Genomic DNA, 24,498 nt, shown 5'->3' with positions numbered 1-24,498 from the left:
GCTGCCTTTTCTGGTAGCCATCCAGAAGGACTCGGTGGTTCCCTAACAAGTGGCTGGAAGATACATGAGGGGAGACCCATGCTTAGCACCTCTGAGTTTGTGCTTTGCAAAGTGTGCTTGTAGCTGCACATGCTGTCAGCACTGTCCTGCATGTGGCCTGTGCCTGGGGGAGGCAGGGGAGAGAAAGGTGCTGCTATTTTTGTTCCAATGGTGGTTTATGATGGTTGTTTCATTGCCTAGATAGCTTACAGTGGGTGGCATTCACATCAGACACTACCCCACACCTGAAAAACAGAAAACAAACAAAAGCTGAGATAAGCGGTGCTTTAAGGAAGATCAAAAAGTTGCCTGCATGTTTCTTCTTCTTTGGGAAGCCTACAGTACTACAGACAGATCAAATGCAGCTTTAGGTGTGTATTCATGGGGCCTTGGTGGGCCCCATTTTCCCTCTCTGAAAATGGCAAATTAGTGACATTACTGAGAGGATATGACAAGTTTATGAATCACCCCATCAACACAGGAAAGAAGTATTATCTGAAAAGATGATTTTTGACTCATGTAGATGGTCAAATGTGGCCTCAGACGTTACTGGGGCAGTGCAGTGCATGGTGGGGGACAGTAAAATGGCTATGTTTCAGACTATAACCACATGAAACACACTTTTTGTTACTTTATCTCCCTGACAAACTTGCAGTGGTGCACGGGGTACTTTGTGAGCCTGTTTTACTCTCGTTTCGGCTTGGCTGCGCTGGAGCAGCCCTTGCTGGTGCTCAGCAAACACCTCTGTGTATTTCCAGCCCCGTTACCTCAGACGGGCTGAACCCTGCTGGCCGAATGAAAGGCACAGCATTGCTGAGCTGTGCTCTCCTGCTGAAGGTTTATGTGCATCTTCATTTCACTTGCATAACTTGCATATGTAGGGGCTACTCTCTGCTGCTATTGCTATGCCACAAGTCAGCCTCTAAACTTAGCTCTGAGCCAAGACATCTTCCCCCAAAGATGCACAGCGCTTCTTCTCGCCGTCACTGCTGACAGGAGGGGGTTATATAATGCAGAGTTCCTCTTTCAGTGCTCTGCAGAGCCTGTGCTTGAGTTTTACCCTTCTCACCCGGTGCGTGGTGACCCCTGTGCCGTGGCAGGGGAGCGGTGCCAGGCTGTGCCGGGGTGGGCAGCGGGTGCCTGGCATGCATGGCTGCAGGAGCTGCCACTGGTGCTCCACAGGGCACGGGGCTGACTCTTCTCCCATCTAAGCTAAATCCTGTGCCAGCTGGGCAATGGGGAGAGATTAATGACTGCCTTGGAAGCCAGTTTTCCAGCCTACTGGCCGGAGGGCAAGCATCATGATAGTTGTAGCAGCTGGTTTGGAGAGGAGGGAAATGAGGGGAAGATAAAATTGCACATCCAGAATGCCAGGGTAGCCTGTGTCCATGCTTTGATGTCTTCTCCCTCCACACCCTCCTGTGGGTTAAAAATGAAACTAGACTGCATTTATAATGGGTGTGTGAATATCTGTATTTAGCTGCTGCAAGCAGGCTCCTGGACTGAATCCCTGTATGTGGAGAAATACAGTTTGGCCAAATGCAGGAACGGGTGTTTTCTGTGTCCTCATTGTGGGGACACAGACACATGTCATCTCATCAGTTCAGACCTCACAACCTAACAAATTCTGACATACATGTATATGCTGGGTTATGAAAACGGATAAAGGGAAATTAAATACCCTTTAATTCCTCCTTAATGGTCCTGAAGTGTGTAAGTCATGGTTAGGGCTGTGGGAAGAAGGCCCATTTGGGTCTGCAGTGAGGAACACAGGCACACAGGTTTATTTCCAGTGAAATAAACAAATGTAGCTGCCTGTAAACCTCTGAAATTGATTTGCACATCCAGCGAAGCAGGGCTGAACATCCTCCCTCCAGTGCCCGTTGCAGAGGGCAGGAGCCATCCTTGCACCTTCAGGAAGACCAGGACAAAAGATGGGATTCCTCCTGAGTGGCAGATGGGGTTTGCACGTGGAGGCAGGTAGCTCAGAGGAGTTGTTTTACTCCTGTTACTGTGCAACACTTCTGCATCCACTTTTGCATGGCGTGCTTTAATCAGCAGCCCTCCCCTCTTGGCCCCCGGGCCTTGAAATTCCACAAAACCCAATTAAGAGAGATGAGAGAGCTCTAGCATGTATACATATGAAATTTCAGAAGGCTGAAAAAGAGACTCTTAATACCATAAAGCCTGCCCTAAAGTAAAATTTGCATCAGAAATCTACATAGTTAACCCCGTGAGGAAGACAGTGTAGCTGAGTACAACTTTTTTCCCCCCCAGAGGGGTAACTTATCCAGGTCTGCTCGGTTTGGCATCAGCCTGCTTGCAGCTGAGGAGTGCTGCAGCGCAAGCCCTGTGCCTCATCTACAGCCTGCAGAGTGCATCAAGGAATTGTAGCTCCCACTTCAGAGACTGTGCTGCCCTGTCCCAAACAGAGCAAAACAAAAAACCACCCCAGCCTGAGAAAATCATTCTCATTCAGCTTCTCTAGGTTGGTAACCAAAAGCAGACTGGGTGGGTGAGGTGCTTGTGTAGACTCATTAAGGGAAGTATTCAAGACAGATCTAATTATCACTTACAAATTCAGCACATTCAGCCCAGGGTTCCAAGTATTTCATGCCTTACTAACCTGGTGCTACACTGGCTTGTTTAAATTGCCCACCATGAACTATCCTGAGAAAGACAGCCACCTTTAAAAGAATTACAAGCGAACAAAAAACCCTCAGCAAATCCACTCCTTTCTGTATGGCTTGAGTGTTGAGAGGGGAACTGGGGATAAAGCTTTATTCCCCTTCCATGCTTTTATCTATCTCTTTTGCTATCTTGTTTGTATAAGATACAAAATTTCTCCTCCTATTATCCTACTTACAGCTTAATCACATACTAATTGGGGACCTTACTTTCATTGCTCTGCTCTTTTTTGAGTCTCTGTATCTTCCCTAAGAACAGTGCACAAGTACCCTCTTCAATTAAGAGAAATTAAACAAGGCTAAAAACTCTCATCTGAGGGCTTTACATGATTCCCTTAGTTGACAGCAGTGGGGTTTGGCTGTAAAGTGGCTGAAATCTGGGGAGGACGGTGGTGGGGACTGGGCAGTGTGCTGGGAACACAGGTAAGTATTTCCCTGCAAAAACACGAGGCCTCAAAGCTGCTTTTTTTATTACCTCCGGATTCTGCAAAGGGCTGGTTATCTCACGCTGCGAGCCAGCATGATCAAAGCCCCGGGAAAGGTCAGGCATTCCTCCAGGAGTGACACTCAGCTGCCTGCCGGCAGCGCTGCTCCAGCCCACAGCTCCCACAGCCCGGCCGTGGCACCGAACTGAAGTCCTTTATCTTGTTAACGAGTGAACCTACAGATTAGCCAGCCCAGCCTTAGCTTGATGTGGAGAGCATGTAACACCTGGCCTGGGCCTTCTGAAGAGGAAAGGTGGTTGTTTTTAAAAAAAAATAATGTTGTGGGGGAGGCGGCATTTCCTTCCTCTGACTTAGCGCGAGAGAGTTAATGCCGATAAAAGCTGTGCTCTGTCTGTGCTGCACCGAGGGGCTGCTCTCTTCATGTTCTCAGCTCCCAGTTCTGTGCAGTTAGTAGCAACGGTGAGTGCCAAAATCCTGGGCAGATGAGAAATCATCTAGTGTCTTCCAGTGAGAGGATATTGTTTTCTCACTGATTTCATAGACTTTTGATGGACTCCGTTTGATAGACGGGCATTCAGTTTCTCACTTTGAGCTGTTGTTCCCCCACAAGCTGCTTGTGCGTGGACAGGGAGGTTTGGGAGGGCGAAGGGAAGGAAGAGGTTTGAGATGGGCAAATCCTGTCTGTCTCTGCTTCTGCACACGAAATGCTGTAGTGTTGCATCTGTCCTAGTTCAGTGGCATGGGAGAAGTACATCCCCTGAGTAGGGGTGACAGGGATTCACCCCATGGCTCATGGTCCTGTCTCTGGCAGTCTGGAGGCTGACGGTCCTTGTCCTTGTTGGTTGGCAGAGGGTATTTGGCATCTTTGTCTTCAGGCATGGATGCTGAAACTCTGAGAAAGGCAAGGGGGACTCTGCCTGTTTCATAGTGTGAGTAGTGAGATGGTGGAATTATGTTAACTGCCTGAAATTGGGGGTAATTTTCAGTTTCAGATGAGGCTAAGGTATCCTTATTCTAGTTGTAGGATAGAAGTAAGAGGGGCCATAATTTTTCTCCATCAGAAAAGGTACTTTTGCCATAAATAGGAAAAAAATTTAATTTTTTAGAGCAGAGCACTTGATTCCTTAATTAAAAGGCTTAAATGAATGTCCCTTAATCTGTCTCCCAGCCTGTTTCTTGAAAAAGGGGGCAGTAAAAATTTGCCTCATCTACAGATAAACGTGGTAAACTGTGTGGCCGGCTGTGAACGTGTGGCCTCTGGAGCAAACTCAAAATGTCTGTGTGCAGCATCTATGGGGCCTGCAGCATGAGTGCCTGTGTCTCCTGCCTGACTGCCAGATGATCCTCAGATCATCCAGCTAAAAACTCTGCTCCCTCTGCAGGGGAGAGGTGAGGGTCTGGTCCTTGCCTCTGAAACGATGACAATGGGGAAGGAGTCTGCCTGGTCTGGTAGGAGCAGGGGGAAGAGAAACCCAAATAAAAAATTGTCTCCAGTATGTGTTTGCCAGCCTTGCCCACGTTGCTGCTGGGTGGCAGCTGGAGGGGTTGCTGGCTGGGAGCATTGCTGGCAGAGCTTGCCCAGCCCCAGTGCCAAGCCAGACTGGGCACTGCAGCAGTTCCAGGGTTTGCTGCCCCACGGCAGCCGCTGTAGGATGGGCAGGTCTCATGCAGATCCCTTGTATGTCCACACCAAAAAGAAAAGGATTAAAAGTTGCATTGGGGCATCTGTGGCACTCTTGACCATTTGCCCTGTCAGCAGTGGAGGGGGGTGAGGGCCTGAGTGCTTCCCCAAGCTCTCCTGGCATGAGCTATTTTTTTTGCCTGATAAATTGTTTAGTGGTGTTTTGCAGACTCTTAACACACTGTGTTTCTCCCAAGCACAGCCTTTATTGCAGTGAAAACTAGCAAGGAGGGATGTAGTTATGATACGAAATTGTCCATCCTGGCCCCTGCCATGCTTTGAGGGGGGAGTTAATTGCACAGGGGAAGACTAATTGAATGAAAAATCAAACTGTTGGTAATGACAGGGTGATGGTAAACTTTGGAAGTGTCTCTTTAAGGCAGTCGAGCATAACTCTCATATAATGTTGTTTGAGTTTAGTAGGATTGAAATATAATTGCAGGGTGACCCATTATTACTAGTGGGGCTCTATGTGCAGCTCTAAGCCCATCTGGAAGGGTGATTTACTGGAGGCTTGGGCAATCTGGCAATTTAGGCTCTTTTTTACGATGTTTAGACTTCTACCCATGTTATAAAGCACAGCCCAGGGCTTTTATGAGGACATAGATGCCTGCTGCACAGAACTTCGGTTGTGGGCTGGGTGTATTATTTTTGTTTTTAAGAGTAATTTTTAAATTTTAAAGGCAGCTCTTGAATAAAAAAAAAAAAAAAAAAAAAAAATTCAAGTCTAGCAGCAGGCAGAAATATCCTGTGCAGGATTTAAAAGGCATCACGTGTCTTGTGCATACCAGCAACCCTTTTTAAGCCCTCTGGCCAAGTGGGTGAAGAAGCTTAGTTGTAACAGACCAGGTTGTGTGGGGTGAGAAGAGGGAGTAGGTGAGCCCCAGGTTTCTTCCTGTCTCCCCCAACTCATGGGTTGCCACCTCAGCCACCAGAGTGTCTGCAGGTCAGTGCCCAGGACAGCCATGCACCTGCATGGGTAAGGCCTGAAAGCTGAAGGAAATGCCTGGTTTTGGGAAGCCTGAGGGTGCCGTGCAGTTAAATGAGCCAAGCACGGCCAGGAGGCCCAGGAAGCTTCCCAGGGGTGAGTACAGGACAGTGGAGCAGAGGCAGGGATGGGTGGTGCACAGGGCTGGTGAAGAGTTGGAGGATAGCCAATGCCACCAACACAGGGAAAGATGCATTTTCTTAGAATGATAAAATATCCTCAGCTGGAAGGGACCCACAAGGATCATCAAAGCCCAAGTCCTGGCCCTGCACAGGACACCCCAAGAGTCACACCATGCCTGAGTTTGTGTCCAAACACTTCTTGAACTCTTGTCAGGCTGCTGCTGTGACCACTTCTCTGGGGAGCCTGTCCCAGTGCCCAGTCACCCTCTGGGTGGAAAACCTTTTCCTGAAACCCAACCTAAACCTCCCCTGACACAGCTTTGCTTAGGGTCCTGAGGACTCCCTGGGTCACAAGTGTGTGTTTCTGTGGGGATAGGCAGCTGTTAGGGGATGATCTAATTCCAAAGCTGATGTAGGAGCATCTCTCCGGGGCTCCTTTGTTGGTTTCCCTCTGTGTCTGGAGGCAGAGCTTGCTGTGAGGTTGCCATCTGCTTTTTGGGGAGTGGAAGAAAAACATTTCCTAAGCTGCCCTAGGAGAGATGCACATGGGCACAGAAGTGGGGTGCTCTATCTTATCTGGATATCCTTTTTCCACTCCACCTGCAAACAGGCAGCTTGCACAGGTCTATTGTAATTACAGTCCTCCCCTTATCTCAGTCATCTCCCACCATCAGCCCATAGCTGGGAGGCATCAGTCTGGATTTTTTTATGTCTTTTAAGATGCCATTTGGCAAACAAGACTAAAAATAATGAGCATTTAGTATTTATGTCAGTGGCTCAGCATCCAGCTGTGTTATGTGGTAGGTTTATTGCTCCTCCTTATTTCAAGAGTCCAAATGAAACATTCAGCATCAATGGTTTGGGCCAAAAAAAGTGTTTCCAGCCCTGCTTCTTTGAGCCCATGCCTTGTTTGGGTCATTTGTTGCTCGTCCTTAGCTGTCTGCTGTGATTTTTGTATTTTTAGCGACATAAAAATGTAATTTTAGGGCATGTTTTTGTGTCTCATTGATGTGACAAACCCTCGTGGGAATGATCTATAAAATTAAGTTAGTAGCTTTTCAACACTTTTGTTTGTACTGAAATCATCTTGCACAATGTGGTAGAGAAATAATTCCTGTTGTGACCTTCTACTGATGGTTCAAATAACCTGTCTAAGAGACATCCTGTTTCTGGAGGGCCCTATTGCTTTAATTCCTGTTAAAATTGGTTTTGTCTTCTGTGGAACAGTGCTGCCGAAATTAAGTACTTGCAAATGCTTTTTACCTCCAGATAAACGTTGCAGTTTGCATTTTCAATCCCAGTGAAGCTTTAGCAGACTGCTTCTTTTGGCCTAATCATTTGTACATTTTTAGGGATTTTTTTTTTTTTAGTTAAAAATGAATATTTTATTTTAAGCCTTTGGACCATCTTGCCCGCATCCAGTGATGGATGTCTAATGAGATGACTTTTTGCCTCCACTAAATGGTTATATTGTTTGCACTGATGTATGCTAAGACTTGATGCATTAAATCTTTGGTCATTAGCCGATGCCATTAGCAGAAAAGTCCAAATCACTTAGAGCTGGGACTTAAGACTTTTCATTAAAACCTGAATTTGCATGTTATTGGATAAATCTGTTAATACGGTTTAGCCGGACTCAAGGAAGTTACTTGAAAACTTTTTACAGTGCGTACTCAGGGTCAGTGATGCCTGAGAGCCTCGAATTTGGAGAAGATGCCCCCTCTGAGGGCAGGGATGCAGCATCCATCCCACCAGCATTGCCTGCCCCCACCACCCGTAGTGCTGTGCATGCAGCCTCAGCTGTCAGCACTGCGCTTCATGTTGGGCTCACGTCTGCTCCGGTGCTGCCAGAAAAGCCCCCTGAAGGAGCTAAAATCCCAGCAGCAGGATCTCCTCACCTCATGGCTAATTGGTGCAGCCACCTTGGAGCCAGAGGGGGTTTGGCCTCGGCACTGGTTTCCTTGCAGGAGTCTTCAAGCAGCATCAGTGTGGTGGGGAACAGGGCTTGCCAGGAGCAAAGTCCAGCTGAGAGGAGTCACTGATGTCATCAAGTTTGTCACTCCTCTACCATCATATCCATTCCTATATTTTTTTCTTTTTGTCCCCAGTTTTTTAGAGGGTGGATGAGGCAAAGGCACTTCCAAAAACATCAGTCAGCTTGACCAGCCCAGTGTGATCTCTGCTTTGCTAGAAGTAAGAAGATGCTGCCTGGTCAACCTCTAAGTTGCAGACTTAGCCACGGTAGACAGAGGTTTTGAAAATGTAAAGGTGTGCCAGGTGCTCGGACAGGTGTCGAGCCCTTGTCCTTACCTCCTATGTGACAGAGCTAAGATGTTTTCCCAATACATGTCATACTCTTGCATTTTCTCAATCGAGAACATCTCTATTCAGTGCACCTTGAAAGCTGCAGCTCAGAGAGAAGTTGACCCATTTCTCAGTTTTCTGGGCCTCTGATAGTCTTTGTTATGACACATGTTGTTGGATAGGCTGTAACATAGACTTAATGTAAATACATTTAAGAGAGGTCCTATTTCAAGCACTTTTGATCCACTGTGTGTGCAGTGCCGAAAGGCATCTTCCTGTCACCAGGGTGCAGGATGGATTTTTTTCTTGGTTCCCCCCAGGAGCCTGGGACTGTATCCTGTGGGACTTGAGGAGGCTGATGAGGAAAAGTCATCCCATCCTGTGACGCACATTGTCTGCCACAACAGAAATGCTGGGCTTCAGAGGTTGTTGTGGGACAACCTGCTTTCACACAGCACTCGTGTGCTTATGTGGCAGATGGAGTTTTACTGAGCCATTTCCAAGGTTTGAACACATTGAAGAAGGTTTGAAGCACATCCCTCTGCCTGTGAGAGAAGCACATGATCTTGTGGGTCTGGGTACGCTGGAGAAAATGCCAAAGTTGTTGTGAGCAGGGATCCTGATAACCTCGAGGCAAGCAAAACAAACTAATGTTTTTGTCTTAACTCAGCAGACAGCTCTGGTGACAGAAACCAGAGCAGCTTTGTCCCCAGGAAACAGCTGAAGATGGCACAAGAGGTGACACCAGGATAGACTCCAGCCCCCTTCCCCCCACTCAGAACCCCTGGGGGTCCCTGGTCACATTCCACTGTTCCCCCCTGGCAAGCTGCTGGGCTCTGGGCACTGGCTCCTCTGATGTCCAGTGGGCTTTCTCTGGTGGCTTAGGACAATTGTCCTTATTGTCCAAGCAAGTAATAAGTCAGAACTCTGCAACCCAGGGGCTCAAGCTTGGGTTTGTTAAAACATTGCTGGGCCTCTGTTCTCTTTAGCTGCTAATGAACTGAAAGTGTTCTGGACAGGTCTGGAAACAATGGGGAAAACATCCTTCCAGCTGATGGAATTGCTTGTATGTGACAAAAATGCACTAGGCTAAAGAAGGGATACTGTGCGGGGTAAAGGCCCATGGCTGCGTCACCATCCAGAGCATTTGCCATGGCAGCAGTCCCATTTACCAGGTTTTTGGGGGTGCTGAGAGACTCCTGGGGTTGAGTGTGTGATTTGATAATACAGGTTCCTGCTTGTTGGGTGTGGGGCTTGTCTTTACATCAGGAAAAAGATGGGCTGTTCAGGATGGCCAAAGTTAAAGAACCTTCTTGCTTAAAAGTAATCAGAGCTTAAAACAAGCATTGGCTGTCAAATTGTGGAGTGTTTGCTGGCAGCTGATCTCCATCTAAGAGAACTCATTGCTGAGTTTAGAGAGCGAAATAAGACATTGCAAAATATTGTAACAGGAAAAGTCTTTTCTGTGAGCATGTGGCTTCTCTGCTAATTAAGTGCCCTATCAGTGATATTTCCCAAACCAATGGGCTGTGTAAAACTGGGTGTAATCTCTCTAGATGTGAACTCACAGTGCAGAAATTGAGCTGGCTTGTCCTCCCCTGATCAGAGCCTTACAAGACCTGCCTGGCTCCCCACACGGTTCACCAGCACTCCAGGTCTCCTGACAGCCTTCCTGAGCAGGCAAGAACAAACAAATTAAGAAGTCATGGGAGAGAAGCAAATGGAGATAGCAGGGGATTTCTAATCAAGCTATTTTAATACTGGGTGTGCTTTAATCACTTACTTAATGGCAGTGCTTAATGAACACTTGAAATAAAGCATGTTTCTGTCAGATATTCAACACCCGTGTTTTTAAAGCTGTCTTGAGGGAACTCAAATGCTTATTACAACTTTTCAGAAAAAAAAAAAATCACAGTTGTGCTATATTAATTTCAAGATTGAAGGGGAGGGAGGGATGAAAAAGTTGGAAAAAGACAAAAATGTAGACAAGCCAGTAGTGTTGCAATTAACCTAAGTGACTGATTATAATCCATCTATCCAGCTAGATCCTTATTCTAGGCTTTGTCAAATCACATTTACACTTTCTTGTGCAATGCTCCCCTGGCTATTGCACTGAATTTTTTCTTGCACATCAACCCTTTGGCCTTCAGGCAGAGCAGTTTTCTCCAGTTCCTCTTGCCCATCCTTGAGTGCTTCCTGCACTTTCAGCCGTGACGCCCCTTTGCTTCAGGTGCTGATCCTCGTGCCTGTGGACTGTGCCATGGTCCTGTTGGCCATGAAGCTGCCTTTCCTGTGCATTGCAGACACAGCTCCTGGGCTTCCCAAAAAGGAAAGTGGTGTGAGCAACTGGAAGAAGGTCACAAACTTTTCCTGCTCCCAGATAACCATGGGGAGCTCTAGCAAGCATCCTGGGTACCTCCTTTACCTGCTGCTGATGTACTCGCAACTTCTCTCCAACTTCTGAGGGCTCCTGGCACGCTCCGGCTCTGGGTTCATGATGAAGTGTGTCCTTGGGAGATGGGGAAACTTTCAATAACTGATTTAGGTAACTTTTTTGTTCACCCCTTTCCTGACTCCTGGCACTAAGTGCAACTTAGTTCCATGGTGAAGAGTTGAATAGAGTACATGAGGAAAAGGAGGACTTTTTTTCTGACCTCGTCAAGCCATCAGTCTGCCCCCTGAAATGTGTGGTTTTGATTTTAGTTTTGTTCTGAGTAAGTGTTAGCAGTTGTGAAGCTGAAAGTTTCACATCAGCATCGATGGCAGCTTTTCACTGCACCTTCTTAAAATGGCGAGTCCCTGGGGTGTCCCCCCTGCTGTTGGTAAGCATGAAAGGTCAGCGAGATAAATGGCCTCCTGCTGCCCAGTTGTGAAGCAGGGTTAAAAGACTGCACCTTTTTTATTTGTCTTTCATAAATCACAGTATTCCTAAGCCCCTGTTTCCTGTGAGCAGTGTGTTCCTGCAGGCATGCTTTCCTATCCCTGTTCCTTTTAGCTCCAGGTGAGACTAAAAGCAATGCTGCAAGCCACTCCCCACCATAGCTATTCTGGCATTTTCCCAACTGCACTGTCCAAGGATTGGAGAAGGTTTTGAAAATTAAGCATAAAATTATCTCTGCTGTCAAGAGCCTAGAAAGAAGCTGGCTTTGGACATAAAACTCTTTTCTCTGAACAATGGTTTAGGGACAGGGGAGTAACCTGAGCTCTCTATATATTGACCTTGCTGCATCTCTGAGAAGTTGTCAATGAAAAGGGATTGTACAATTGCTCCCAGGGAGGTGGCAGATTGTGATTGCTATTACTTCTGGTGCTGATGAGCTTGTTTCCTCTACTGGTAACTAGTTTTGGCCAATAACTAGTTACCTCCTCCTTTTCCACCACTGGTAGTTTGCTGCAGCCTGTCCATGATGAACCCAGACGTGGGCCTGGTTTTGACATTGCTCCAAAATAACATTCTTCTTGCTCTTGCATTTTTATTGCAACAGCTGATGGGCAAAGGCATAAATACAGAGTTAGTTTAGCCATTAAAAGGCTGTTGGTATTTTGACCAGACAGCTGAAACTGCTGTCTTCTGGGTTTGCTGAAACCTTCAGCCAAAGGATTTTAGGGCTCCAGAAATGAGAATAGGGTAAAAAAGGGATGATTTTTTTTCTTGTCTCTTTAGATCAAGGTAGCCTCAAATTCTCTCACAATAACAGGACCATTTAGTCCTTTTATTTTGAGGTACTGCAGTAACAGTAGTGGAAGGTTTTGGTGGTGGGTTTCTTTTTTAAGGAGCTATCTGTTGTGTTTTTCCCCTAAACTTAATGCTTGTTGTCAAAAAGTTGAAGCTGTTTCTTCAAATGACCCCCTCTTTCAGAAGTGAAAGGGAATGCATGCATTTATTCATCCTTAAGTTGGTTTGTTTTTTGTGGTGTTTTTTGTTGACTTATTTTAGTCTTAATTGAGAAGACCATCTGCTAGTATCTGTAACTAGTGCATAACTTACTGACAGAATAGGAAGAGTAGACAGGCTGGGGCCTTTTTTTTGGCTTTTTAGGAGCAACTTCATTTTTAAAGAAAAGAGGAAAAATAAAAACCAACCCAGCACCTCTTTGGATGTTGACAAGGGACGCTCGGGTCTTGTGTGCAGAGCCTTGCTTGCCTCATGGTTCTCTGCAAGCTCCCTGCCTGCCTGCGACCTCCTTTGTAGATGTGTGTCCTTTGAAGGGTCATTAATTTAATATCTTTCTCTGTGCAGCAGCTGGAACAAATGGTGGCCCCAGCTCCAGCAGGAGCTCCCAGCTGCCCGCCTCGCCCAGCGCTGACCTACAGGCATTTTTGCCGTAGCTGTCTCAGGCTTTTTATAGTTTTTGCACACTTGTTGCATATAAGATACCTTACAGGTGTGGGCCTTCAGTGAAACATTATCTGGCTGTTTGGGCAGGGCTTGAGGTTTGTTTTTTTCTGGACTCTTGCTTTTCTTCAGAAGCATTTCAAAAATGAGGGAAAACTCACTGGGTTCAGACTGAATTTGTGCCACAGCATTTCACCGTGAACTCACCAGAGATTAATCTAAACTGTCTCACAGTGTGCTCCTCGGATGAGAGGGCAGGCACATGTCTGAAATGGTGAGTGGCTCTGTGAGTGCAGGTGCAGCACTGCCAGTGCGGGGCACTCACAGGGGTCACCCAACCATGTGGCAGCAGCTGTGCCAGTGTCGCAGCCAGGGGATTTCTCACTCTGCTCCTTGCCCTGGCCAAAATTCCTGAGTTAAGTTCAAGCTTTACCGCTTGCAGACTGTGATTGCTGTTTGCAAGGAAAGTGCTTGCTGTTGTGCTGACCTGTTCCTGAGTTACTTTAACTCAGCAATAGCTTTAAACAGGTGTCTGGTGCATAGCAAAGCTCCTGCTGGGATAGTGCTGACTGCTGGGTCAGGGCCCTCTTCCCTGCAAGCTCTTACCCTTTGCCCACCAACATTGTACTGGGGATTTTGGGGTTTTATTTCAGGTCAGTCATAAAACTGAATAGCAGTTTCATCTTAGCCCTAACTGGCCAAATAATTTGGTTCCTGCTGTTTCCAGTACAGTTGTGTCCTTCAGGGGACTGTCCCCTGCCTGCACTGCCTCAGTTCAGCCTGAGAGCACATGCTTGGGAGAAATAAAAGATACTGACTGGGAAGGCCAAGCTGATGAGGAAAAGTGCCCCATGGAGGGCTGCACAGAGGCCAGCTCCCAAAGGATGCTGGTGTGGTCTGTGCTGCAAGACTGTGCTCTGGGACTGGATCCCTGGTAGCCATGTGGTCTTTGAGAAGGAGACCACTGAGGCTGAGTCACTCAGGAGTGTTCCTTTGAGCTGAGTGCTGTGTGTCCCTAGGCTAACAGAAATAGGCTGTCCCTTTGCCATTAGCCTTTAGTGTTTGTAACAGGCAACACATGAATGATAAGGTGTCCTAAAACAGAACAGGAGGTCTTCAGGCTGTAAAAAACAGGTGCTCATTTTTATGTAATTTACTTTTTCCAAACAGCATATCTTGTGCTGTGCTGTATGTCCCATTTCCCTTACTTTCCAGGTCGTGTGAAGAGCCTTAGGCAAAGAGAATGGAACTTCACTGGTGTGGTAATGCACCATTTATGTGGCATTAGAGCTGTGCTAGGGGCAGCTTCAACAAATGTTCAGCTTCTCCAGATTGTCTTGGAAATGAGAATAGAAATGGAAATTTAATCCTCATTCCCTTTATTGTGGTTTTAGAAGCTGCTTGAGTACCTATTTGCACCAAAATGCTATGTTTTGATGGGTGGATGAAGTATAATTTCTGTACTGAAATACCGAAGAACCTCATGTAGGACAGTGCATAATTATGTAATTGTCTCGTTGAAGGCATGTGGACTGATTGGGTTTTGCAGATTTTCAGGCTGTGCTGAGGAGAAAAGAAAAGATACTCTATGGACCATGACTGAATTAGATATAAATGTCACCAGTGTGCCAGGGAGAGCTGGTTGTGGGCTTGGTCAGCAGGTGCTCAGCAAGCCATGGGGAATGGAGTTCCCCCTGCATGGAGGTCTGTTGCCCAAGACTGAATCTCTGTCAGTCTCTCAAGTGTTTCTGCAGCTGTGTGCATTGTCTTTGGAGGACTTGGGGAGACATATGTAGTAGGGATGCCATGTTTGTGGGAAGAGACAGCCTAGGTAAAGACTGGGAAGCAGTAGAAGCAGCCTCATCAGCACAATTTTGTACCTCAGTGTGAGGTAGGATTTGGCCGTGATTCACAGCCCTGGAAAGCAGTAGTGCCCGCTGGGAGCAGTAGATGGTGGAAGGGGCTTTGGCAACATCCCCAGTCCAGGTGTCCCCAGGGGAAAGGGTGCAGGGCAGTGTCCATGGCCTGGATGGGGTGCCTGGGGCCAATCCCTTACTGCAGGGGATAGGAGGGTTGAGAGGGTGGCAAGAGGGGCATTCAGGGGTCTGCATATGAGGTCTTGGTCTCCTGCCCTGAACCCTCTCTGTGAGGAAGGCCCACATAACCCGTCTGGGTTGCCTTGTAGGGCAGGTGCCATGGCAGAACCATTTCAAGTCCATAGAGCTTTTGGAAAATACGTCATCAGGCCTTTCTCCTCCTGGTTTCATCGTGCATGTGTCACCCTGTGTGTCCTCCTGCTGTTGGTCACTGTGGCCATCTCAGAGAGGCTCAGCCTGTGCCCTGTGAGCCCCCGTCTATTGTCTTGCTGGGGCGACCAGCAGGATTTAGCTGCCAGAGATCCCTGGGTCTTCCCAAAGCAGTGTGGGGCAGGCAGGCTGGAAGCTTTGCATTATTGCTATTTTTATTGTTCTTTTTTTCCCCTCCCAATTTCTGGCTCTGCAGACCCCCAAATGCTCTTAATGGAGATATGGCCCGTTTATATGTTAATTTTAAGCCCGCTGACAAGCGGTTTGCTTTTCTCCCGACTTCTCACGGTTCCTTCGCCCGTTGAAAGCCGCTGCCATGGGCTTAGGGGATAAGGTGCCGAGAATTAGAAAATAAAATAAAATCTGCAGGATGCTGGAGAGCGAGGGGGTACAGGGATTGGCATGCTCCAAGTATAAATGGGTGATTTCTGAAAGCAAGGAACCCTGATACCAGGGGCATGCATGACAATTACATCCAGTACAATACAAAATGTTAATTACTAAATTTTGAGAAATTAATGCTGATTAGCAGCTGTGTGTGTGTGTGACCTAAATACATCTATTGCTTATCTTTATTCATAATATACAGTTTATTGTTGATAAAGTAATGGCTGAATGGTGGGCTGGCCCATGACTCTCATAGCTAAAGACTGAGGCCCGATTTGTAAATCGTCTGAAATTTGTTGGCATCTGTTTTTTGTGGAATTTATACGGATGGGGAAGATGAATAGCAGTCTGAGCTATCCCCTTTACAACTCAACTCATAGATATTATTGAGAATTCATATTGCTTTTATTATTTGGTCACAAAAATGGACCTAATGCTTGTTGGCTTTAAAACACCTACTAGCGCTGCTTTCTCTCTCCATCTTGCAAAATATAAGACAAGGCCGAAGCTTAAATTAAAATCCTCAGGTTCTTATCTCTTTCCCACAGGAAAGCAAATCTGTGTTGAAAACCGTAAAATTAAGAGGAGAGCAAGGATAGCATAATTTAGCAAAAATTCATGGCACCAGATTCTGAGCTATATGACTGGAGGGATAGGTCAGACATTAAGAAGATACTGCCTGCTAATGCAAGTTCCTTAAGGTGGTGCTCTGGAAACAAGGAAAGGAAAAAATGCTGCACTGGTTCCCGTTTGCTTCCTTTCCTCTACTCCTACCAGCCTTAACAATAAATTGAGTTGTCCATTTAATAACCCATCTGCTTCCAGAAGTCCAGAAAAATCATGGACTTGTGCATGGAGCTATGTCTTAATGTCTGCTTTGTGCCAGAATTTCAATAGTGAACTCAATGAAAATTAATTTCATTCGCCTCTTAAATTCTTTTTCTTTTTTAATTCCTTATGTTTGACAGGCTGTCCTTGCTGTCAGTGTGTCTGTCTGAAGGATAGCTTTATTTTTTGGGGGGGGTTTTATTAAAAGCCTGTTTGTTCTATAATTTTTTTGTGCTAAGGGGCAAGGTAGAGTGGCAGGGCACAAATGAGGAGTTCCTGTTACATGCTGGCATCATCACTGTGGCTCGTCTCACTGTGGAAAAAGCAACTTGAGTTTTAAGCAGCATTAATAATGCAGGATTTCATTGGGATTGAGGAGTTCTGTTGTCTTGCAACCTTGATCTTAGGGAGTAATTTTGGACAGCATCCTTCTGTCATGTTGCCTGCCTCCTCCCATGTGCCTCTGAGCTCTAGGAAGTGCTGGTGGGAAGTGTGCATCTTGCCCTGCAAGGACATCACCTTATGGCACCCCTTTCAGGACCTTTGTGGGCGTTTGTAGCGCTTTGAGTTCTCCTTGATAGAGTCAGCAGCTTCCCAGCTGTTCCTTGCGCTCCTGTGCCTCCCCTCTAACTGACCCTCTTGAGAGGTCACTGCCAACTGCTCCTGTATGAAATCAGCCTTCTAAAGGTGACCCTTTAGTTACCCACTAGACAGACAAGAGTTTTCAACCAGACTTTGTAAAACTGCAAGGGACAAACTTGCCATTCCTCTGGTGATGGCAGGGGTTTGTCCCAGCTGTGCCACGCCATGGCTATGCAGGAAGAGCGGTGGGAGGGAAGAGAGAAGCTGATGAAGCTTTTAAGGCTGGAGATATGGCAAACCTGCACTTTAAGCCTTATTTTTAAATGCTGTTCCTGTAACCAAAGGGTTTCTCCAGCCCTGCTGCTGACTCTGCTGTCCTTGGTGCACAGTGCCTGCCTGCCCAGCACGTTGCTCCTTCTGCCCTGCAGCTCTCCGTTTGCCATTTCCGCAGCCCGTCTCAATGGCTCCCAAATGCCTTTCTTCCTGCTCCCGGCCCCCACCCATTTCCCTGCATTTCCTCAATATCTGCATCCCTCTTTGGGTGCCAGTGGTTTGAGGATGCCGATTCTGGCAGCAAACCTGCTTTCCATCCACTAGCCCCAATGTCATGTCTGTCCATCTGTTTCCCCCGCTTTAGTCATGCAAATATTTAAAAATAGCATTTTGGAAATGTTGGGTGGTTGGGTTTTTTTTCAAAGCAGAAGCCTCCTCTCACTAACACAATTTAATTTTTGTTCTTCTCTTGCAGTCCAACAAGGTGCCCGTGGTACAGCCTTCTCATGCGGTTCACCCCCTCACCCCTCTTATCACCTACAGCGATGAGCACTTTTCCCCGGGGTCACACCCGTCTCACGTCCCCTCTGATGTCAGCTCCAAACAAGGTGAGCCCATCCTTTCCAGCACAGTGGGGATGCAGGGTAGCCCTGGTGCCCTTTGTGCTGCTGACAGAACCAATATTACCAATTTGTAATATTTTAGAGGGAGGCTTCCAGGTGCATATGCCCACTTTCAGACGTGGTCATTCTGTCGTGATGCTGATGCTTAACGTGGCTGCTTAAATTTTTGTGTTCCATCTAATGTGATAATTTGGGCTTGCTTTTCTCATCAAAGTCTTTCAAAATCTCAGTAAATAGCAGCCAGTCTTCACCATCTCCTGTGGTGCCCAAGGCTTGCAGCATGCAAATACAGAAAGGACAACCATCTTGAAAACAGGGGACAAGTGCTTAAGCAGTGATGTTACTGAAAGCTTTTCTTTCACTTTATGTCCTTGTATTCTGGCTGTCCATATGTCAGTTAGCATAATCAAAGCATGGCCCATAAAACTAGTTTTGAACCTGTGCAAGTAAAAGCTTTACAAATCCAACATTTTTTAACCTTCTTCTGGGAGGTGCCTTCTACAGAAAGCATCTTTTTAGATGTCTGAGTCATGGATGTCAGTTTTCTCTGCATTTCTAGGACCCCTTAAGGCAAACACAAAAGCCTCCTAGATGCACATGTGGGAATGTCAGACCAGCCCTGCTCAGGGTCAGTCTGCAGGCCCCCAGGGAAGAGGGGACAGTCTCCAAGGTGTCAGTCCCAGCCTGTGCCAAGAGTTGATGCCCTATACCCAGGAGAACACAAGGGATTCCTGGGAAGGGTCTGCTTGCTTGCAATGGGTTGCAGGAGCTGGGGAGGGATGTGATGGAAGCTGGGGAGGTGGAAGGGGATGGCCATGGCCATCATGGGTCTGACCCAGGGTTTGGTAAGAACCTGAGCACAAAAAGCCTACATGGGAGAGCTGGTGGTGAGGAGGGAAGGAGAGAGAGCAGAGGCTTTACAAAGGCATTCACTGTAGTCTGTGCATCTCTGCATGGGCAGGAAGCCTGTCAGTGCCACAACTGGTCCAGGAGGGTGCCTCTCCCTGCTTCTCTCTGCGCTTGCATGTCCCACCATGTGTTATGGCACCCATTTGACAAAGTCCTGAAGCTCTGCTTTACCTGGGCTCACATCCATATGCACAGTTGTCCCATTTATCTGAAGAGGCTTTTAGTCATTGCTCAGGGAGAGAGACTTTTTTTGTTCTGTCTTTCCCTGAATGCCTAGGTTTTATTTTGGCTGTGCTATGGAGATAATAACATGGGCTACATCCAGAAAATGCTATGGCCTCGTGGCTCTGTGTGGTTTTTGCTGTTTGTTAGTTAGGTTCTGTTTTTTTCTAGAGAGGGGGAATACAAAAAGCACTCTGCCTGGAAACCTGGCCTGTAAATACATATACAATATCTGTTTCAGACTTGGAAGAAGCAAATGGAGACCTCCTGTCCTCATTTGTCTTCCTCCTTTGCATCAGTGCCCAGGAGAAGGATATTCACACTCATTCCTTGAAATCCCAGGGGTGCCACGCGATAAGAGAATGGGATTTCCACCTCTTGCAGAAGCTGGCTGTGACAGCTGGGGCACAACCCGCTGCTGCAGTTTGTGAGCTTAAGATGTTTCTGCGTACTGCATGCTGAGTTTGCCCTTCTGTGCCCCATCTTTTTGCCTTTACCCCAGTTTATTTTTGTATTCCTGTACAGCAGACCCCATCTGAACAACATCTGGTTTGTTGGTTTTTTGTTTTTGCTGCACATCCTCTCTTCTGCTTCTTCTCTACCCTCTCCCCTGTCCAGCATCCCACCAGTCACGAGTGCAAGCCTGCTAAGGGCCTCTGCCAGGAGGCACAAAGCTCATTGCCCTCTGGAGTTCCTGAACAGGCTCTTGATCCCTTTGCTCAGTGTCTGGCAAAGATGGAGATGGATGATGTGGATAATGCAGGCTGGAGACTACTGGTTTTGTCTGGGATGGTCTCCTTGATGTGTGTGGTCCTTCCGTCCATACTCCCGCTTTCGGCGCCACCGGCGTGTGGGAGCAGCCGCACTGAAGTAGCCCATGCAGTTGCTGCAAAGAGAGGATTTTTTTTTTCCTCAGGTCCTCTGCCAAACGCCTCCAACCATTGTTTCTGTCCTCGCCTCCCACTGTGGGTCTGGAACAAGGCACTGCCCTGGCGCCCTAGCTCTGGTGCCCTCCTCCCACCAAAATCCTCCAACAAGGGGGTCCACAGCAGCTTGCCCTCAGGACTGCCTCTTGTACCCAAGGCACTTTGGGATGGACACACAGCACCACCTTCCTAAAGGCAGTCACTTCTTTATTTTTTTATTTTAATTTTTATTTAATTTTAATTTTTTTCTTAACCCTCTCAAGAGAACTTGCTTTGGAGGGCTCTGGCCATGTGGTAGCTCTGGTGTGCTTCTGAGGGCGCTAGGTGCTGGTAGCCCTCCATAATGGGCCACAAGTTTTGGAACAGCCATAACAAATGTGCATTAGTTCAGAGGGAGCAGTGTTGTCTCCATGGGTCAGAACTGCAGATCCTGGGGAAGGAGTGGCCCAGCTTCGTGTGCAGAACCTGGTCTGGCTGGGGCAAGGTCATGTCATCACTTCCAGGAGCATCAGTCATCATCAGAGATGTGAGAGATGAGACGCTGGGCTTCTTTTACACCTTGTTTGGTTTTCTTTTCTTTCAACCACTCGGAAAGAGTGCTCCCTCTCATGTAAAAGCCCTGGGATATGTAAAGTGTTTCCTTTCCTGTCAGCTACCAGCTGTTTTACACCTTTGAAAAGACAGCTGGCCAGAAATTCGATTCTCACATAGGTTGTGGTTCCAAGTCTGAAAATCCAGTTTTTTTGAGACAATGACACCGCTGGTATTATTTTCTATGCTTTCCTGTACACAGTCCTAACAGATATTCTTCAAATCTTGTAATTAAATTCTGAAGATTTAAGTACAAACTGAGCAGGGGAATAAATCAGTAATATCAATCTATAAACTAAGTCTCAAGGTAGCACATGCTCAGTTTTGGACCTTCGGAGTGTCACCATATAAATATTTAATACCCTTTTAAAGCAGCTGATTTAACATGTGAAGTAGACTTAACAATTCCTTCTGCTTCACCCCCTCTTCCCCAAACACATTTAAATAAACCAATGTCTTTGTGGCCTCTGCAACTGTAATTCCATGTCTCCTGGGGGAACAAGGTTTAGGTGAAGAATGGAGACCACAGACCCTTTTGGGATAAGGATTAGCTTTAATCTTGAGGTGATTCTTGCAGTTGTAGGACTCTGTGTTCTGGGGAATGTGAGCTGATGGATCATTCCTGATGGGACTCTTATTTTTCCATGAAATACTACCATTGCAAAACAGATTGACCTTGGAGCCCACAGGAGTCAACTTGATGAAGAGCTTAGTTGGAACTGGAGTGACAATTGGAAGCCAAATGAATCATATCAAGTGTGACCATTACAGGCCTGAAAATGATTCTTAATTAACCGCTGATCCTCTGTCGTAGCAAGTTTCCAAAATCTGTGAGTCCATAAGGGAACCCGTGAAAATATAAAAGTAGCAATTTACCTAATCTAATAGCTCTGCTGTTCTGCCTCTTTGACAACGCTTTATTTTCCCCTTGTTTCATGATGTGTTAGAAGAGGTCCTCAGGATCCTGTTGGGTTTGGTGAGACCATTGAGAGGACAGTAGCACCTAATGCACTTCACAGGAGATCTAAACTTGCACAGGTCTTTCCCCATACATTTATTTCCTCCTTCCATGTTATTTTTTCTGATATCTCCCTTTGAATTGCAGTATTGTGTGCAAACTGTTTTAAAGGTGGCCCGTGGAGCCTTTTGCTTTTAACACTAACCAAGAAGGTGGTTATTCCTTATCCACAGCACTAGTTCCACTGTAGTATCAGCTGGGAACTGTAGGTCATATATGCAGTATTTTGAGGGGAAGCTCACTTGTTCTTCTGTGCTTTTCAACAGGCATGTCCAGGCATCCTCCAGCTCCTGATCTCCCTACCTTCTTTCCCTTGTCTCCAGGGGGGGTTGGACAGATAACACCACCTCTTGGCTGGTAAGATTTTTTAGCTTCTTTTCAGACAGGTGCATGTTCACACCATTTCCTGTTGAATCAATTGCAGCAATCACAATTGTAGCAAAATAATAATAATGTCATTCCAGTAAGAAATTGCTACTTTATTTTAGTTGAAAAGATGAAAAAAAGTAAAAAAGTCGATCTTTGAAATGAAATGAATCTGTTTTTTGAACACATACAGGAATTGAAGTGTGTAGACTTCACTTTGAAGTCTGTATGTTTCTTATGGCTCAGATTTGTGGCTCTTAGTTTTCAGAAAGATAGCAGCAAACGGTTCTCAAGTAATTAAATGTAATTTTTAATAAACAAAATTTCAATTACTGAGGAGATGGGAGGTAAGAAAGAACTTTGAAGTGGGGGGGGGGGGGTTAAATCTTGAAACTGCCCCAGATGGAGAACAAACTTTTGTAACCTGCTGCTTTTTACAGTTTCTGTACAGAGAGGTCTCTGTCACTGGGAGATCTTGCCGCTCTTGCTAATGCTCTCAGGATCTCTTGCTGCCACTCAGGGTGTCATTTTCCTTTTGGAGGAAATGTGGTATTTTCAGAGAGATAGATTTGGCAGGGTGCTTCATGTCTGCTTGGGTTAGATATGTACTTGCCTTCAGTTCTCTTGGAGCAGGGAATAAGGCAACTCAGCCACAATTTCAGTGCTTTAGAATCTATGTTGTGACTAGTCTGTGCCCATTCAATGAGAGATACAGACTTTTTTATTTTTTGATGTCTCCATGGGAGGGAAACACGATCCAGATGACAACAGGCAGAGAAAGTAGAGAGCAGAAGATGGTGAAATGTTATATTTCTGGCATATCTTTCAGGAAAGGCCACATGCCTTTTTGGAACAAATAATTAGTAGATATCAAACTAAAATATGGAAGTATCTGACCATCTATTTTTTAAATCTTTCAGCCCCCCTTTCCCCATTCTGCTGCTTAGCTGACTCCTCACTTCCACTGCCGCCAGGCAGTTGCTAGCATGCATTTTCCAGATGTGGTCAGTCATTTCTTCTGAATGGTTTCTCAGTGCAGAAACTGGGGGGAGGGAAGAGGGAAAAGAGAAAGAAGAGGAGAGACAAGATGCAACCTTACAAGGCTCAGGGATGTGTTCAGCAGCACTCACCAACAGCGGGACATACTCAGCTGTCCCTTATGCTATGGCTCCCTGCTGTGTGGCAGCACTGTTGACACTTCCTTCAGCTTTTTTTTTTTTTTTTTCATTTCCTCTTTCCTTTAAGCACTGTTCATTTCCAGTAATATGCTCCAAGACTGAAATCTGTGTCCTTACAGATTTCACTCTTGGAACCTTACAGAGGCCAGGTTCCATTTTTTCTCATCTGAGAGCTGATTGACCAGTCGATAAGCAATTGTTCAAAAAGGATTGATGTGTGTGGTGTCCCTCTGGCTAGTAGAGGTGTTTGGGCTGGTATTTGCTCATGCTACCATCGCGTGCTACTTCAGGAGGTTCATTGTAGTCATCAAGTAATCAAAACTTAGTGATGATGATAAAAATTAAAGACCTCAAGTGATGGACTGGTGGCAAAATATTCTGTATAGGTTAAAGTGCAAAGGAGACAAGAACTTCACACAAGCTTCTCTTACTGGACTACAAAGTTTGATCTTTAAGTAGTAAGATAGGCTTGTGTCACTGTGGGCTTTTATGTGGTTGGGGTTTTTTTATGGAATCAGTTTCTACTTAGAAAAGCTGTCCACTTGTACTTCACTGTAGCATATGCTAATGGAGAGAGTCATAAGTTTTCAAAGACTTAATAAAACTGTTCAAAAGGCTTTTTAGCTTAATAATTCACCATCTGGTGTTCTCACACTGATCTACAGTAGAACTATTTGGAATAAGATGCTTTTTTCCTAAGAGCTTGTTTGACAAATCTGATTCCAGTGCTTCTGAAACTGGGTGAGAGAGGGATGGAGATAGAGAAGTGTGCATGAGTATGTGTGTCTTGGGGGGGAGGAAGGTGGGTTGTTTTGTTTTCCTTCCCAGTGGAAACTTAGATTGGGAATCTTTCAATAGCAAGGGAGAAAGTTCAAAGCATTTAAGCATTCATTAGTTTCATTAGCAGAACTCTTGAAAGTGTTAGCTCTTACTATTTATTTGTGACTAGTACTGAGTTCCCATCAAGAGCTTGTAACTCTAGAATAACGATTGAATACCATATCATATGATTGATGGGTTCCTTTCTTCTGTGACCTCAGGCAAGGTCAGCCTGTATATCCCATCTCGAGTGGATTCAGGCAGCCCTATCCATCCTCACTCTCAGTCGACCCTTCCATGTCCAGGTAGGTGTAGGAGGTGAATGACTGACTGGGGAGTAACTGCTGGCATTAGAGGGCAAGTTGCTCTTCTGCTTGCATCTTGGTCTGCCTTTGCTTGCTTTTCAGTCAGCTAAACCCTTATGCATACATTTTTATTTAACTTTTGTGTGTATATGCAGTTTGCCTGGATCCCACACTGGTCTCATTCAGCATTTTATTGTCAGTCTCTGAAGTGTTGCAATGAGGAGCACCCAGTGAATTGTCAACAATTAATTGAGCTATTTCATCTGAAATTAGTCATTAGTTCATTTCTAGATGCAACACATGGTGTTGTGCATAGCATCCTTGGGTTTTGCTCATGTCAGTATGCAGCCAGGTGGATTGTCACTCTAGTCTGCATTCTCTAGTCCCAATTTCAAAGTTGTTGGTAATTAGTCTTGAATCACATAGGTAATGCTGTGAGGAATCTTGCTCACAAGTAGGTATTTCATAGCCCAAAGCCACTAATGGCAGGGGATGCCAGCACAGTAACTGTACTGGTGTGTGACTCAGGCACTGTGTCTTTATGTCTAAGTGCAAGCAAGCA

At 46.0% G+C, this 24,498-nt stretch overlaps 1 protein-coding gene across 4 annotated transcripts in view; it reads left to right on the top strand.

Moving 5' to 3' along the window:
- The window catches only part of LEF1 (lymphoid enhancer binding factor 1), a 71,480-nt gene that overhangs the window by 23,389 nt on the left and 23,593 nt on the right, over positions 1–24,498 (top strand). For 2 of the 4 annotated variants that reach the window (XM_058024048.1, XM_058024049.1), the window contains exons 5-7: positions 17,455–17,587; positions 21,535–21,625; positions 23,853–23,936. In XM_058024048.1, the coding sequence (XP_057880031.1) occupies positions 17,455–17,587; positions 21,535–21,625; positions 23,853–23,936 (308 nt within the window). The remainder of the gene's footprint in view (positions 1–17,454; positions 17,588–21,534; positions 21,626–23,852; positions 23,937–24,498) is intronic. The other 2 variants (XM_058024050.1, XM_058024051.1) reach the window with 1 other exon arrangement.

The sequence above is a fragment of the Melospiza georgiana genome, chromosome 5 (assembly GCF_028018845.1).
Source record: "Melospiza georgiana isolate bMelGeo1 chromosome 5, bMelGeo1.pri, whole genome shotgun sequence".
Classification (NCBI taxonomy): domain Eukaryota; kingdom Metazoa; phylum Chordata; class Aves; order Passeriformes; family Passerellidae; genus Melospiza; species Melospiza georgiana.
The sequence above is the reverse complement of the archived record's forward strand: the minus strand, read 5'-3'. Positions and strand labels throughout refer to the sequence as shown.